The sequence below is a fragment of the Mchenga conophoros genome, linkage group LG7 (assembly GCF_057382185.1).
Source record: "Mchenga conophoros isolate Kocher_MC1m ecotype Shallow Benthic linkage group LG7, M_conophoros_male_GT1.1, whole genome shotgun sequence".
Classification (NCBI taxonomy): Eukaryota; Metazoa; Chordata; class Actinopteri; order Cichliformes; family Cichlidae; genus Mchenga; species Mchenga conophoros.
The window spans coordinates 59071382-59087090 of NC_140532.1; the positions used below are offsets into that span (position 1 = coordinate 59071382).

General features: G+C 42.4%; 1 protein-coding gene across 2 annotated transcripts in view; it reads left to right on the forward strand.

The window, feature by feature from the left end:
• The first annotated feature begins 590 nt into the window (after positions 1 to 590).
• The window catches only part of jph3b (junctophilin 3b), a 62162-nt gene continuing 47043 nt past the window's right edge, over positions 591 to 15709 (forward strand). The window contains exon 1 of one of the 2 annotated variants that reach the window (XM_085280505.1): positions 591 to 720. Coding sequence is in view for 1 of the 2 variants with exons in the window: in XM_085280504.1 (XP_085136630.1) it covers positions 7523 to 7904 (382 nt within the window). In the remaining variant the exon portion in view is untranslated. Of the gene's footprint in view, positions 721 to 6069; positions 7905 to 15709 lie in introns of those variants that run through there. The other variant, XM_085280504.1, reaches the window with a different exon arrangement.

A 15709-nucleotide genomic window follows, 5' to 3' on the forward strand; every position in this document is an offset into this window, starting at 1 on the left:
ATTAATTTGCAGTTAATGTGAACCCTGTTTGTACTCCAAGTTTGGAGTTGAAGTGGCCAATCTCCACCCCTCACCGTCTGAGTGCCACTTTTATTCAGGGCTCCTCTTCATTCACTCAGTCTTCCTCCTCTCCTCACCCCATGACATTATCCGTGATTAAGCCAGTGCTGTAATTGAATCTGTTCAAATGATGTCAAGGATTTGTGAACCTTCGTTACTCTTTTGCTTCCAACTTCTCTAAATCCTAATCCATTTGTTGTGGTCAGGAAATCGCACCAACCCAGTCTCACTCTGTTGCCCGCTCACCTGCTCACCTTCAACCTTCCCCCACCTTTGTCTCTCTGTCTGCTGTGTTTAGAGGTCTAAGCCTTAATCCCTACCCTCAGTGATTTTATTACCATAATCTGGGTCAGAATTGGCTTAGCTCTCATAGACACTGCCATGCGGAAGGACAAAGACAACAACAGCAAAAGGACAGCAGTGTGAAGAAAGTGAATGGGAAAGGAGGACGCGATAAGTCTTGTAGGAGAAAGTGAGAGACACAGGTGTGAATGTATTATGTTTTACATCACACATTGAAAATGAGCCACACTGGCATTAAACATTACATCCACTTGGAGGTGTTAAGTTCGCTGAGGTACACTTGAGGCAGAAATCACACAGAGAAGAAAGAACAGCGCTTCAAACCCCGGCCAGCATAGTGGACGAGTCAGCAAAAAGGTCAGCAAAGAACAATTTTGGTTTGTTAGAACTGAATCTAAAGTAGAAAAGGCTCTGTAGTGTCTGCCAGTGTTTTATTGTTTTCAAAGTTTTCGGGAGCAGCTCCTCTACCTGCAGCCTTTCAGATGTCAGCAGGTTCAGTGGTTCATACCTCTTGCCTCGTGAGCTGCTTATGCTCCATTGAAATCGCTTTCCTCACCCTGAGTGTGATGTTATGTAACAAGTGACACAAAGACATGGCCAAGTGGAGCGTAGCCCCAGCTGTCTTGGCTGCAATATCACAGAGAAGAAGTTGAATCCCGCTGGAACCAAACTCGGAGACGCAACTCTATGGCGTTATTTTTGTGACACTATTCTGAGCGCACGTAAAAAAAAAAAAAATTGAGCGCATGTAAAAAGAAAATTTGCAGGTGCAAGTGTTGCATTTTGAGGAGAAATTTGTTTTGAGCTAAGAAAAGCTCAATTTGAGTGAACAAAATTCATTGCTGCGTGCAAAAAATGTATTTCAGTGTTTGCTATTATCCATACATACAATAGCACAATAGGATATTGCGTTTCGTCATTTCGAGCTGGTTGGAAACCAAACCAGCCAATCAGATTTTTTTGCAAGTCTGTGATTAGCTGGTTTTGTGGCACAAATATAACGGTGTACAGGAAGAGTTGAGCGCGCACAGGCAGAAATGTTGAGAGCGCAAGCAACACATAGCGAGCGAGCGCAAATGCAAAAACTGAGCGAGAGGGGCTGCTATTGTGTGTGTGTGTTTGTGGATAATAGCAAACACGGAAATACATTTTTTGCATGCAGCAATGAATTTTGTTCACTCAAATTTAGCTTTTCTTAGCTCAAAATAAATGCAACACTTGCACCTGCAAATTCCTTTTACGTGCGCTCATTTTTTTTTTACGTGCGCTCAGAATAGTGGCACAAAAATAACGCCATACAACTCTTTGGAGTGGCCAAAAGCAAAGCAAAAAGGAATGCTTTTCTTGGTACTTTACATGCCATTGCACACAAACATCTAATATTTTTAGCATTTAATATACCCCCATCCAAAAACACAAGAAAGAAAACAAACAAAAGGTAAAACCACATCTCTAGTCCATTCTGCAGCAGTTAGCTTAGCCTCAGTGAAGACCACGAGAAAACCACAGGAACTGAGGAAATTAAGCCAAAAATGAAATAACCCAAAGTGTATTCCTCTAGTTTTATTTATAGCTCATCCACCTGGATATTGGGTCTTAGTTATGGGTATCCCAATAGTGAGAGCTGTAGTCAATCTGCTCTGCTATTTAGCTAGCCACCAATCTGCCTTTATGCTGTGCTTGTGCTACTGTTGTCTTTTGGAGGATTTCTAACGGCCTGTTGTGTGGTCCAGTCTGTCCAAGGGACATTGTGCTTCAGTTTTAGTGAGTAAAATTAAACTATTTCATTAGTTTTTTGAGTATCAATAATTAGCAGATATGAGTGTCTGTGTGTTTGCTAACTGAGCTAACTAGTATTAGTGTATAACTTAGCGCTCCACCCTTTGAACAATACATATGGTTACTTCTGACTCCAGGAAATTAACAGCTATAATGATGTTGAAAGCTTATGGCTCCAAAACCAATCAATGGCCACATCCACGTTTTATATATGCAAGCAGTACATTGAAGTTCTTCAGAAGCTCCAGCTTCAGCTGCATCTCCACACACGTTTGCATATCAGAGACTAAGAAAAGCACTCTAGCTAAGCACACAATGCACTTAAATGAAATAATTAAATGACACTGTGTTTCACATTAATTAGTCTGTGTCTCCCTCCTGCTACAGAGTAAACCGGATTCTTCTGAACCCAGCATGAAGCCTCTGTAGGTGCTAGTGAGCATTACTGATATTATTATGGGTAGATTAATCGAATTTCATCATTAAATTGGAATCCTTTTTTAAGAAAAAAGTTATAACTGTAATGCATCACCGAGTTATTCATTACTTCAAGAGATTGCATTATGACAGATTTGATTAGATGTTGCTTTATGATGATAAACATATGAGAAAAATGAGAGCCTGAAATTGATTACTCCTCTGCAGATTTCCAGATTTCTTAAGGCATTATTAATTTGAGCTGTTTATGTTAACATCTGCAACAGAAATGGAGCAGAAACTGAAATCGATTATAGAATACATACACATCCCTGGCTTTTTTTTTTTCTATGCCTAGGTACTTTTTAACCTAACCTTCACACACTCACACTCTGATGGATGCATCCAAGGCATCTCAGGGTTTGGCATCTTTAGAGATACTTCAACATCTAGATTGAAGGAGCCAGAGCTTGGACCACCCTCTTTCTTAACAGTAGACACCCACCCTCTTCCTCCTGAGCCACAACCGCCTTTAAAGGAACATAGAAGACAGGATATGCAGCATATTGCAAGTTTGGCACACGGCTCAGGCAGCATCGAGAGATTACTGACGACCTGTCTGTAAAAATAAAGAAAAGGCAGGAAATTAAAATGACAAAAATGAAAAATGCTAATAATAGAAAACAATAATGGGATGCTCCCAGCGCTCCCATTGAAACAGATTACCTTCCAGCTTAGTGACAGATCCGACACCAAGGCAATATACAAAGGGCTGAACATAATCATGCAGTATACAGAAGCATCACAGAAGACGTGGTGGACATGTAAGGAATAAAAAGAGTCTGCCGATTTATTCAAACATGGAACAAGACAGCTTTAATGGAGCACTGTAACAAAAAATAATTTCCCCCAGGGATCAATAAAGTATTCTGATTCTGATTCTGATTAATTTCTCATTAAGCCCACAGAGAAACACTTTTCCTGGGTGAAATCCCCAGTGATGGCACCATCATCTTAACGCTTCACACCTGTGCATCTTTATGCCAACAACCACACAACACATCTAAATCCACCTGGTTGTGTTCTTACAGTTAACTTGTGACAGTCCATGTGACAGCATTTGTATTGGTCGTGACGACAAATTTACTTGAAATCTGTTTTCAAATCTCTAGCGCATTTCTTAGTAGCGCAACTTGTTGCTGGTACGCTAGCTACCTCTCACAGTCCAAAGGTTTGCGGTTTAAGTTAAATGACAAATTGGCTGCATGTGTAAGCCTGAGAGTGTGGAGTCGTATGTCTTTGTGTTAGCCCAGCTACGGATCATAACCTGTACAGGATGTACACCAACCTTAGCCCTATGATAGGTGGGAATTACCATTGATAATTGTGAGTAGTTGAAAGTTGATTAAAACTGTGAACCAAAACATGTGGCTCAATATTTAAGGTCTAACTCTCATTATCCACTGGAGCACTAATTATGTGTCATTAAAAAAACTGCAACACTGAGCAAACACTGTCCCCAAAGACACAGTTGCCAAGGAAGCAGAAGAACACCATATCAAAGATGATCTGGGTAAATTTGGTTATCCCAGCTGAGCATTTGTCAAAGTAGAGAAGACACCTAAAGAAAGCTCCAGGCGATCCAAGACAGAAGAAAAAGGAAAAAAACTGCCTGAGTGAAAACCATATCTGTGATCCTGTGTCTGTCAGCTGGGTGTATTTTTAAAAGGCTCGATCTCTGTGGTTTATAAGCCCCAAAACATGCTACACCAGAAATTAGTCCACCCCAGGGCAAGCCGGCCGTTTATGTAATAAGCAAACAATCATCTTTGAATTGAAGAGTGGACCTAAGAGTACATCTTTGAACATCTAACTATGCTTTGATTGCAGCCATTCATCAATTCTCTTTGTATAGCGCACATGGCCAGTGATTAATGGCAATGACAACTTTGCATATCAGTGATCTTGAATCTGATCTCATGACTTATTGCTATGTAGGGGTGCTGGTGTTGATCATTAGGGAGCTATGCGTTTTTATAGGGTTGTGGAATCTGCTGTCAAGTGAGACTGAACTCGTGTCCAGATGAACTGAATGAAACTCCTAGGATTAGCTGTGATAGGCTCCAGCCCACGTAACTATATGTCCAATAAGGAGAGATCCTTAAAAGAAGCTGAAAGTTTATTGATATACAGACAATGCTATTTGGCTATAAGCCTCTGATGGCCCATCACAGCAGAACACAATCGCAGCAGTGATCGGAATTAGGGAAGGATAATCAGAGTCTAGGCACCGGTGGGGAAGAAGATAAGATGGAGGCTTGGATGGCGCACTGAGTGACTTGTGTTTAGGCGGAGGTGGGTTGCGCCACAAGTGAGAATCAAAGATGAGCAGTATGATTTAAAGTATGCAGAGTGGAGGCTGATTGGCTTGAAGAACCAGGGCAGAAAGATGGCTGGGCTAGAGCGATAATGTCAGAATTGAGTTCTGCTGTGTAAATGGTCTGTATTTGTATAGTGCTTAACTAGTCCCTAAGGACCCCAAAGTGCTTTACACATTCAGTCATCCACCCATTCACACACTGGTGATGGCAAGCTACATTGTAGCCACATCCACCCTGGGGTGCACTGACAGAGACAAGGCTGCCAGGCCCTCTGACCACCACCAGAAGGCAACGGGTGAAGTGTCTTGCCCAAGAACACAAAGACCAAGACTGTCCAAGCCGGCGCTCGAACTGGCAACCGTCCGATTACAAGGCAAACACCCAACTCTTGAGCCACGAGCCCTGTAGGTCTTTGATCCACTGCGTCCATAAGTGGTTTATCCTCTGCGTGGGCTGCCTTCAGATTGCCTGTTTGATGAAATACTATCCATCTCTACAGTGTATAGAAGTGGAAGTGATGTAAAGAACAGACTAGCAACCAAACACCCTAAAAAGCAGACAGATTAGTAAATACAAAACTTCCTTATTGCACTTAAGCATAAGCTTCATTTGGATAAATAGTTAAGAAAATCGATGGATTAATGATTATTTCTTCAAGGCTATATTCTACAGAGCCTGCAGTGTCAGAGAGAAAACCCCAACAATCTAATCCTCTTTGAGCGATTACTTGGCAACAGTGGGAAGGAAGAGCTCCCATTTAACAGGAAGAGCACTGAGATCAGGGAGGGGGATTAATTTTGGCATGAATCTTTGGGGGATGAAAGAGAGACCACAAAGGACAAACAAGGCAAACAGAAACTACCCAGTAGACAAAAAGTTAATGACATGGAATAAACCATCCTCAGGACTTTTAGAATCAGTATCATCATCCAGCCCTTGTGTATTCAGGCCAATAAAATTAGAGATAAGCCGAGATAATGATAAACAGTCTAAAAAATAAAGCTACAGATGAGGGTGGCAATAGAAAGTTGTGTGTGGCGTTTCTATCTCTTTAAGAACTGGATTGTGCTATTGAGCAGGGAAGGAGGGGGGTTGTGGCTGCATTGGAACAGTCCTCTCTAATGAGCAGATTTTCTGAGAGAGAGAGAGAGCTACAGAGATCCAGCCGTAGGAGGAGAAGAGATTGTAAGACCAAGGCAGCAGGCAGGCTGTGCGTCAGCCGGCACTCCATAGGGAAACATGGAGACGAGCAGGCGATGCTGAAGAGGACAGAGCGCACCTTAACAGGATCATATAGATGGATGGTATTTCATCAAACAGGCAATCTGAAGGCAGCCCACGCAGAGGATAAACCACTTATGGACGCAGTGGATTAAAGACCTACAGTCAGACTGAGAGAGAGAGGAAGACGGGGAATAGAAGAAGAGAAATTAATCAGTTCAGTTATTTATTTTCATTGTCTGTGTGTGCGCACTTTCTGTCAGAAGGAGTGTGTGTGCATATGTGTGTGTGCCTGCATATAGTGTATGCGTGCATAAGGCAGGAGACTGCATTGCTGCTCTCCGGCACCACAGGACAGACGAAACAGGCAGCCAAGCAGATTACATTCTGTGTTTTTCCCATTATTTCTGTCTCTCTCCCTCTCTCTATGCATGTGTGCGATCCCTGGCTGTGCAGCAAAGCGCAGTATATGTGTGTGTGTTAAAGCTGAGAATGAAGTCTGGTGTGAGCCACAGAGTCTCACTTTAAATATTTTTGTCTGATCGTCAACAACAGACTTGGAGAAAAAGAAAAATCTGAGGAGGAGAATCCTTTTTTTTCCTTTTTGTTTTTTTTTTCTTCTTTTGTCAAATATCATGTCACCGCTCCAGCTGAAGCCTCTGTGCTGATCAGGGTGGCGTCTATGCTGGAGGCTCGGAGGTTTGAAGGGCTGCCACCGGGAAAACTTCTCGGCTCTACACCCCAGAGAGGTGGAGGCATCATCAGGTAGGAGGTGGCAGATTGAGTGGGCCTGAGCGGAAGGCAGGCGAGAGAGTAGGAGGAAGAGTTCTGCGTTTGTGTCGTAGACTGTGTAGGCAGGCCGATGGCAGGCCGGCGGAGCTGCCTCATGGATTAAACTTCTGCTGAGGGAGAATAATGGCAGCTCTGGCCCTACTCTCCTCCTCTCTCACCTGGAAAGGCCACAGAGAAGCTGGAAAGTGCTAGCCAAAGCTACAAAGAGCCCACGAAGAGGATGGAGTGAACAGCAACCTGCTACCTTTCCCCAACAGGCCGGGAGAGCCCTGACACAGCTGTGAGGGGCCACGTTTTTTTTTTGTTTTGTTTTTTTTAGTCCACCTCATTTCCAATTCTTCCACACCAAGCTAGTGGGAAACTGAAAGTGGCCTATCTTGATTTGTGTGGGAGTTCACTCCCTCCCACTCCCTCCTTCACCTCCTTACCCCTACCCTCACCAACCTCCAAACTCCGCTCCATGGATTGGTTCTAGCACCAACCTGTCCTTTTTCCTTCCTTCTTTTTTCTTTTCTTTTATTTTTCTTTTTGTCGAGGCTTCAGGGGAATTGCCAAGACCTGTTTCATGCATGTCCACTGGCGGCAGGTTCAACTTTGACGATGGGGGGTCATACTGCGGAGGGTGGGAGGAGGGCAAGGCGCACGGTCACGGGATCTGCACTGGACCCAAAGGCCAGGGCGAGTACTGCGGCTCCTGGGCCCATGGGTTTGAACTGCTGGGTGTCTACACTTGGCCCAGCGGGAACACCTACCAGGGCACCTGGGCTCAGGGCAAGAGACACGGTGTGGGCGTTGAGAATAAAGGCCGCTGGGTGTACAAAGGCGAGTGGACGAATGGCTTTAAAGGACGCTATGGCGTGCGGGAGAGCACGGGGACAAGCGGGAAGTACGAAGGGACGTGGAACAACGGCCTGCAGGACGGATACGGAACAGAGACGTACTCGGATGGAGGTAAGAACTATAGGAGATACAGAAGGACAGATGCATTGTGGGTGTTTTGGGAGTTGGTTTGCGTGTGGCAGAAGGCACACCACTCAGTTCCTGTCAATGAGCGATATTTGACAACTGTCCTCTGTGAAAACAGCCTCTTACTGGTTGATGATTGACAGGCCGAGAGCAGATGCACAGTAGGAGGAACTTTTCTAAAGGTTTTCTAGGGTCATCCTTTCTTCTATCACGCCTTGTTAACACACACACATGCTCATGCTGAGGCAAGAGGTCGCGCCAGGACAGCTTTTGAAAATGTACTTGCTCTCATTTTCTGTCTCTGATTCCTCCTTTCTCTGTCTTTCTCCTCCTCTTCCTCGTGTCCTCCCAACCCTCAACTTTCAATTCAGCTGCTGAGGACACTCTGTGTATTTAGAGTCCTTCAATTCAGGCCACGCAGTCTTAAGGGATGAGTGAAAGGTTAGAGGGATGGAAGAGGACATCAGCTCCCAAGTAACAAGCCCCAAAAACATTGCTGAACAGAGGACAGACATTGCATTTGTGCACTTTTTCATAATTTCCTAGTTACCTAAAATTTGAACTAGTTTGTATAGGACAGAAGTTTTTAATCCATCTTGCACTTGACCTGGCTGCAGTATTTGCTTTTATAGGGAGGGATATTTTCTCTACTTGTATTAATGGGCTTGAATTGCTGGAGGAAAGTGCTATCAGAAAAGATAGATTGCTAATGCATGTTTTTCTGTTATACCAGATGCACCAAAACTACTCGTAAGTCTTATATTTTTGGTGTTTCTTTTCAGGAGATTAAGCAAGCTTTTAAAGGGTCTTATTTTCAGACGTTTGAAGGCTTAATTTTACCCCTGAAGCCAGAAAAAAGTCCCAAAAAAATACATGAAATCTTTCCCACTGTTCTTTTTTTTCCTGTTTCAGGACCACGGACAGTGAATAATGTTTATCCAGGAAAAGTAACAATCAGAAAGTAAATTAAAAGTTGGGAACCGGTTGGAGGTCAGTCTTGTGATTTCCAAATGGTGTGCAGTTACCACACAGCCTTGGTGGCAGCAGCGTTCCAGATTGAGAATTGCTGGTTAGCACAAAAATAAACCGACTGTTCATCAGTGTACACATTATTAGTATTCCAGTCCCGCTGGTGCTTTCCCCCCTCCACTTTAAGCCATTACAGTAATTTCCCCTGCTTATTAAAACTGGCCCTACGCATCTACAGTCATGTTAGTCAGTCACATGCTGCAATAAATACGAAAGTCAGCATCCTGATATCTTTATGACAAGGGAAATGTAACGTTTATATTGTTTATCATTCTTTATTAGCATGTTAACATGCTATAATTTACTGATTAGCAATAAACCCAGTGGCATATGGCTTATCTCCCCCCAGTTTGACCAGAATAACTATATTAAAATACTTTTTAATTGGAATTTTGATCCAAGGAATAAAAACTATCATAGTAAATCTGTGGAGCCCATAAATACATTCACAGTTTGATGCTATTCCATCCAATAGGTGTCAAAATATTTAATTTTATGATGAAATGATAATCATAAGAGCCACTAGCATGACTACAAACACAGCCAATATCAGCACACTATTTGTGCCGAACACCCAAAAGCATCCATCAGTCTGCTAGGGACACCAGATGAAATGTTGGTCGCTTAAATGCATGAAATATGTCTGTGTTTGAAAAAGCAAAACATGTAATTATACATTTGATTCTTCTTCTTTCATTTGTAAAGTCTTCCAAATCTGCATCACAATTGCATAGAAAATGAAATCAGTTGCATGTTGAGTCTCTTAGGTTGTGACTTAGTTCAGTCGCTGTGGGTGTGACTGCACATGCATACACTACATTGCATGCATGTGCAAAAACTGCACAGCCATGAAATCTGGTAGTATGTGTGTAAGTATGGAGCTGACAGTAGCATACGTGCCGCTAAAGCCTCGTTACATAACTCTACAACTACCAGGCCGCATTACACTGCTCTTCACGACACACAAACACACACAGTCCTGAGCAGCCCGATAAAATCCGCAGACCAGACTGGTTTTAGGGGTTGATTCGGTACAAAGGAGAATAATTCGGCTTGATAGATGACCAGACAGATGGACGGACTGACAGAGGGAGGCATAGATGATTCAACAGATGTACAGATTAATGGATGAATAGATCACTTATATGATGAACTGAAAACTGAGAGATGGCTCACTCGGTGGATAGATGATTATCGTGATTGTTATGAGAGATACTCTCTAATCAGGAGGCGAGTGAGATCATTAAAGAAAGAAAGAGAAAGACAAAAATGGGCCTTTCAGAGAGGGATATGTTGGAGCGTAACTGTATCATTTGAACCCACATACAGTAAATGCAGCAGAGATTGGCCTAGTTACGCGTGGTTATCTAGCTCCAACAGTACACAGTGTCCTTATTATAACAGCATGCATCTGTTCTTTTTATAGATCTGTGAGGTAATAAAACTAATATGTTTTAATAGAGGAAGTAACCATTGATGCTGGTGCAGAATTTAAGAAACAGAAAACAATAACCAGAAAAAGATAAATAGTTCAGTAACCAAAGAAGAAATGCGAACATGAATCTTGCCTTCCTGCGGCCGAATGTGTTCCTGACTTTACTTGTAATTATAAACCTGCATCAGCGCCTCCATAGTGTAGTGATGAACACATTTGCCTCACACACAAAAAAGATGCCCAGTTCAAAACTGGGAGGAAACAAAATCCCAGCCTCAGTGGGTAACACGCTAGTATGACTCCTAGGGTTCCTCCCAAGCCTGGATAAATGTGAACGTCAACTAAGAAGAAGCTGGTGGAGCCCAAAAGTTGTTTGCACCAAAAAACGATATTTTCTAGCTGTCCGGTCTGTGTGTAAAGAGAATGTGAGCTTTTCCTACTTGCGTTCTATCCTTTTCCTATTTTCTAATCTGTGCTAATGCAAACTTATATTGACATGTGTAAATTGCTTCTTCGAATGCAAATGCTGCATAAATAATGTGTAAAAATTACTTGTTTTATCATCACTTTGGAAGAAGACATGCAGCACAGTTCAGTCCGTTTTTTTCCATTATCCAAGTTGTACAATCACTTGGATAAGTGACTGTACAACAGGTATTTTCTCGGCAAATGAAAGATACAGTAGAGGCTATTCAGAGAACATGAAAGCTATCAGAAAATAAAGTGCAGCTCAATATACAGACAGTATTCACAGAAGCAGCAAAGTTAATCTGTTCATCAGGTTTTTCTACTTTCATTCGAGCGGCAGTCGAAGGCTACATCCTGAACTGACATCACAGTGTCCATGTCATGAATAGGGAGAGTAGTCAAAAAACTTTTATTTTGAAAGTAAATCTCCAAGGAAATTACTAGCAATCACGATATATATAATCTGCTATGTATCAAATAAGGTTTATCCTTACACTTAACACTTATCCTGAGAACCCGGTGGTTGATGAGGCGTCACTGCTTTCAGGGCTGAGTGAAAGGGGCCTGAATGACTTGACCCTACACTGTCACAATTATTGTGACATGTCTAAAATATCGGACAAGTTAACGTCACATAGTTAGTTGTCATGTGACTGCAAAACTTTAATAAAGTCTAAAAAAGAACATGAATCTTATACAGTGTCAGAAAACCTGGGACTTGTCAGTCCTTTTTGCCCCTCAGCCATAAAAGGGTTATTGGTGTCACGTGGACACCCAAGTTTGTGAAGAAGATATAGGAGTTTAAAATTAATACCATAGCTGTTAATTTCCATGAAAAAAACACGAGCTTAAACTATGCCAGGTCTAACTGTTGTTGCTTATTAAGACAGCTTAAATGTGATTTTAAATGTTTAGCTTAAAGCTGAAATAATCATTTTCCTTCATTGGTTTTGTGATACGGTCCAGTGCAGAGCGCTTCACAGTAAAATCTGCCTTACAGACTCACAGCTCAGTCATCTCCAGAGCAATATGAGCCAGAAGCCACAGCATTCAAAGATGCTCTGCTGCCTACATACTTTTGAAACACGCTGTGCAATTTGAGTCAGCTACACTTCCCCTCCAACTCCACCTGATGCCAAATTTCTAGGAAACACTCCTCCTCCGTCTCTACCGCTGCTGTTTAGTTTTTCTCTTCGTTACTCTCCCACGTCTGCCAGCATCCCTCTCTCCTCTCCTCCCACCTCTCTCCTCCCTCCCTCAATTTGCTGCATTTCCACTGAGCCGCGCTGTACAGTAGGGTTTCCATAGCAATGCTCACTGACATGCAGCAGGTCACTGTGTCACGAGGGACTTGATGTTCCTCGCTGCTATTGGCCGCCCAGCCGGCTCTGCCGAGCCTGGATTGGCTGGTTTGGCCTTCCGGGCTAATGTTGTTTACTGAGAAGAAGAGCTAAGCTGACTGATTACCAACCACATAGAGAGAGAAGGAGAGAGGGAGTGGAGTAGAAAAATGAAAAGAGAGCAGTAGACGGATTCAGTAATCACTTTAGTGAGAGTTGAAGTCACAAAGAGAGATTACAGCTGTCACTGTGTACAACAATGCTAACTGCTAGAGATTACAGCAGTAGTGGTGAATATGCTATTGTCAGAGATGTACAAACTGACCTAAAAATTCCCCTTTCCAACTTATGTGAATATGAAATGTCAAAAAGACAAGAAAAAGCACGAGAGCATTCATATCATGGCAGATGCTCAATCACACGAGGTGTGCGGCCGCTCACAAGTATCTCTGAACCTCCCTCATGTCCTCCAGCTGTTGGTAAATATGCTAAATCTGATTTATAATTGTTCTAAATTAACACACCCTGCTAGCCTGCTAAAAGCCGCTATCACTGCTGTAATTATTCTCGCTCTGGCCGTGTTATGTAAGCATAATAAATCCGCATAATAAATAATACAGTTTTTCTCGATTGCTAAAACACATTTCTTGAAACTACGCCTCATATCCTCACAACAGTAAACACAAATCCATAACATCTCACTCAATTTCCCAAACATCCTATTTCCAGGTCAAAATGAAGCTCCACACCCAAAACTATTCACTCCTGCTGAAAAACCAAACTTTGCCCTCAGACATCAAACACAAGCCCTCAAAAACACACACACTACAACAGAGTTTTGCACACTGGTACAATTAATTCAAAACAATAGTTCCAAAACAAATAGGTTGCTTATGGTTCTCCCCTTCAAAACCCTTGTCACATGATAAACACAAAAGACGCAACCAATGTATGTACAGTGGCACATTGTCATTCATGTACTATACAGTACAACACACACCAGAAACATTATCCCACCTCAGCATCTTGTCTTTGGTCTGGGTCAGGCCAGAGAATCTCATCCACATCACAGGCTATATTGGCCCCAGCCAGGCAGTGGGGGTAAAATCCTCTTGCATGCCTGATCCACCCCTGGCATGCATCTACTGATATGTCTAGGCAGGCCTCTTCCATGGCCTGAAGGAGGTGAACACGGACATAAGGTTCTCGGTCATACACTTTCCACCGCCATGCCGAAAATAACTCCTCTATCGGGTTTAGAAAGGGAGAGTATGCAGGCAGAAAGATATTAGAAAACCTTGGGTTATTGGTAAACCAGTCACGAACCAGAGCAGCGCGATGGAAGCTGACGTTATCCCACACAACAACGTAGTGAGGCTGCTCTGGCTGTGCTGGTTCCCTGTAGTGCAGCTGGAACATATGTTGTCTTAAACCATCAAGAAAAGCAAGGAGAAGCATAGTGTTATAGGGTCCTAGTATGGCATGGCGGTGGAGTACCCCTCGTTGGCTGATGGCTGCGCACATAGTGACATTCCCCCCACGCTGACCAGGGACATTTACAATAGCCCGATGGCCAATTATGTTCCTCCCCCTTTTCCTTCTTTTGGTCAGGTTAAAACTTGCCTCATCCACAAAGATTATTTCATGGGGAACAGGCCGTCCTTCAATCTCAAAGATCCTCTGCAAAACACATAACACAGTAGAGTCAATCGGTACCCTGAACCACAGTTCAAGAGTGCTGAAATGGCAGCATAAACTGCCATGCTGTGATGGTACACAATACTTTATACAGTATCAAAACTCATACCTGAACATATTCCACACGTTGGTTTTTCACTCTGTCAGAGTTTCGTTCGAAAGGGACTCGGTATGCCTGTTTCATCCGGAATTGATTCTTTCGGAGGATGCGGTCAATTGTGGAGAGGCTGATGGCATTTATGCCTCGAAAAAGATGATCATCCTCAATCACTCTCCTTTGCATCTCTTTGGATCCATTGTTTCAAACCTGAATGAGCTGACTTTGGCCCTTTTATCTATCCATCGCAGGTTCTGATTGGTGTGTGCTAAATTTTGACTCCTAGTGTTTCCACCTGGTTAATTGTGTGCTAATTGAGCTCAAGCTATGCTGACTTAAGTTAACATTATTGCATGCTAGTGCTTTCTAAATGACTACATGGTGTAAGCACTGTAAAATGTAGGGATTTGTGTGTAGAGTTTTGCAGTAACAGTTCACCAAATTTGAGTCATGTGTCAAAGCAGGGAATAGTGTTTATAGTTCAGGGAAATGGGTGAGCTTTTTGAACAATAGCGTTACGGTTTTGAAATTTTAGTTTAGAGGCCTGGTTATAGTGTTTAAGCAATCGAGAAAAACTGTAAATCCACTTATCTTGTTTTAAACTCACCCTGCAACGGTAGGTGGGCCAAATGAGATCAAAAACCTGTTTCCTTTGGCTCGCTGATTAGTGAGACATGCATTTTACAGGAAAAATAACAAGCATGTGTAAAAGAATATATTTGAGAGAATATATTTTCAGTGTGTGTGGGAGGAATCACTTCGGTCAGAAGTGCCACTCTGCTTTCTTTCACCCAGTCGGCCATGTAGTTAGCTCATGCCCTATAGCAACTCATGTAACCAGCATATAATGGACTTATTACACAGAATTATCTTAGACATGGCCAAGATAATGCTCGAGGTCTCAGACAACCCTAACAGGCTTACAACCGTGAGCACGGCTGAAGTCTTCTGAGCGTTGTCTCAGTCCCCGTCAGCTTCAGGATTGCTGTTTGCAGGAAAACCTTCACTTCTCACCTCTGTGTGGAAGAGAGGAAGGGAAAAGCAATTCACAAACAGTTTGAACTCTTATTTGTGACTATGACAAGTCACAAGTAGGAATTGCATATTCAGACAGCCCTTTCCTCTCATTTGACTCAACTTAGTTTCATGTATTCTGTCCTTCTACTGTCTATTTTTATGATTAGTTTATTTTTAAGATTTTTTTGCTTTGTAAAATCTCATCAAAAAGAGAAATATTGAAATTTCCCAAATTCTGAGGCTTATCCTGTTGATTATTTTAGCCTTGAAAGAAAGTAAATTCAAAGGAAGTGTCATGCAAGTCAGGTGAATCCAGTATTTTACCTGCAATTCTTAGACTGTCCATTCGGATGAAGAAACATTTGAAACCAGTAGATGTTATGCATTTTGGTTTAAAACATTATAAGCAACGATTAAAGCTGTTTACAGATAAATAAATATTTCAATCATGTTATTTTGATGTCATTATCAAGGTAGGTTTGCTGTTAGCAAAGTTGCTGATGTTGGTTTGCTAGTGGTAGTTTTTAATAGCATTAGTTAACTTGTTAACTGAATGCTATTGAATGTGATTGGCCATCTCCTTTCATTTCTGCCTTCAGCATTTCTAGCAGCTATAGATTGTTTTTGACATGCTCACCTTTATTTGTGTAAACTGTATTTCTGTAAAAGCAGGAAGTCCTCAAGATAAATTCCTGGGAGGTCTGCA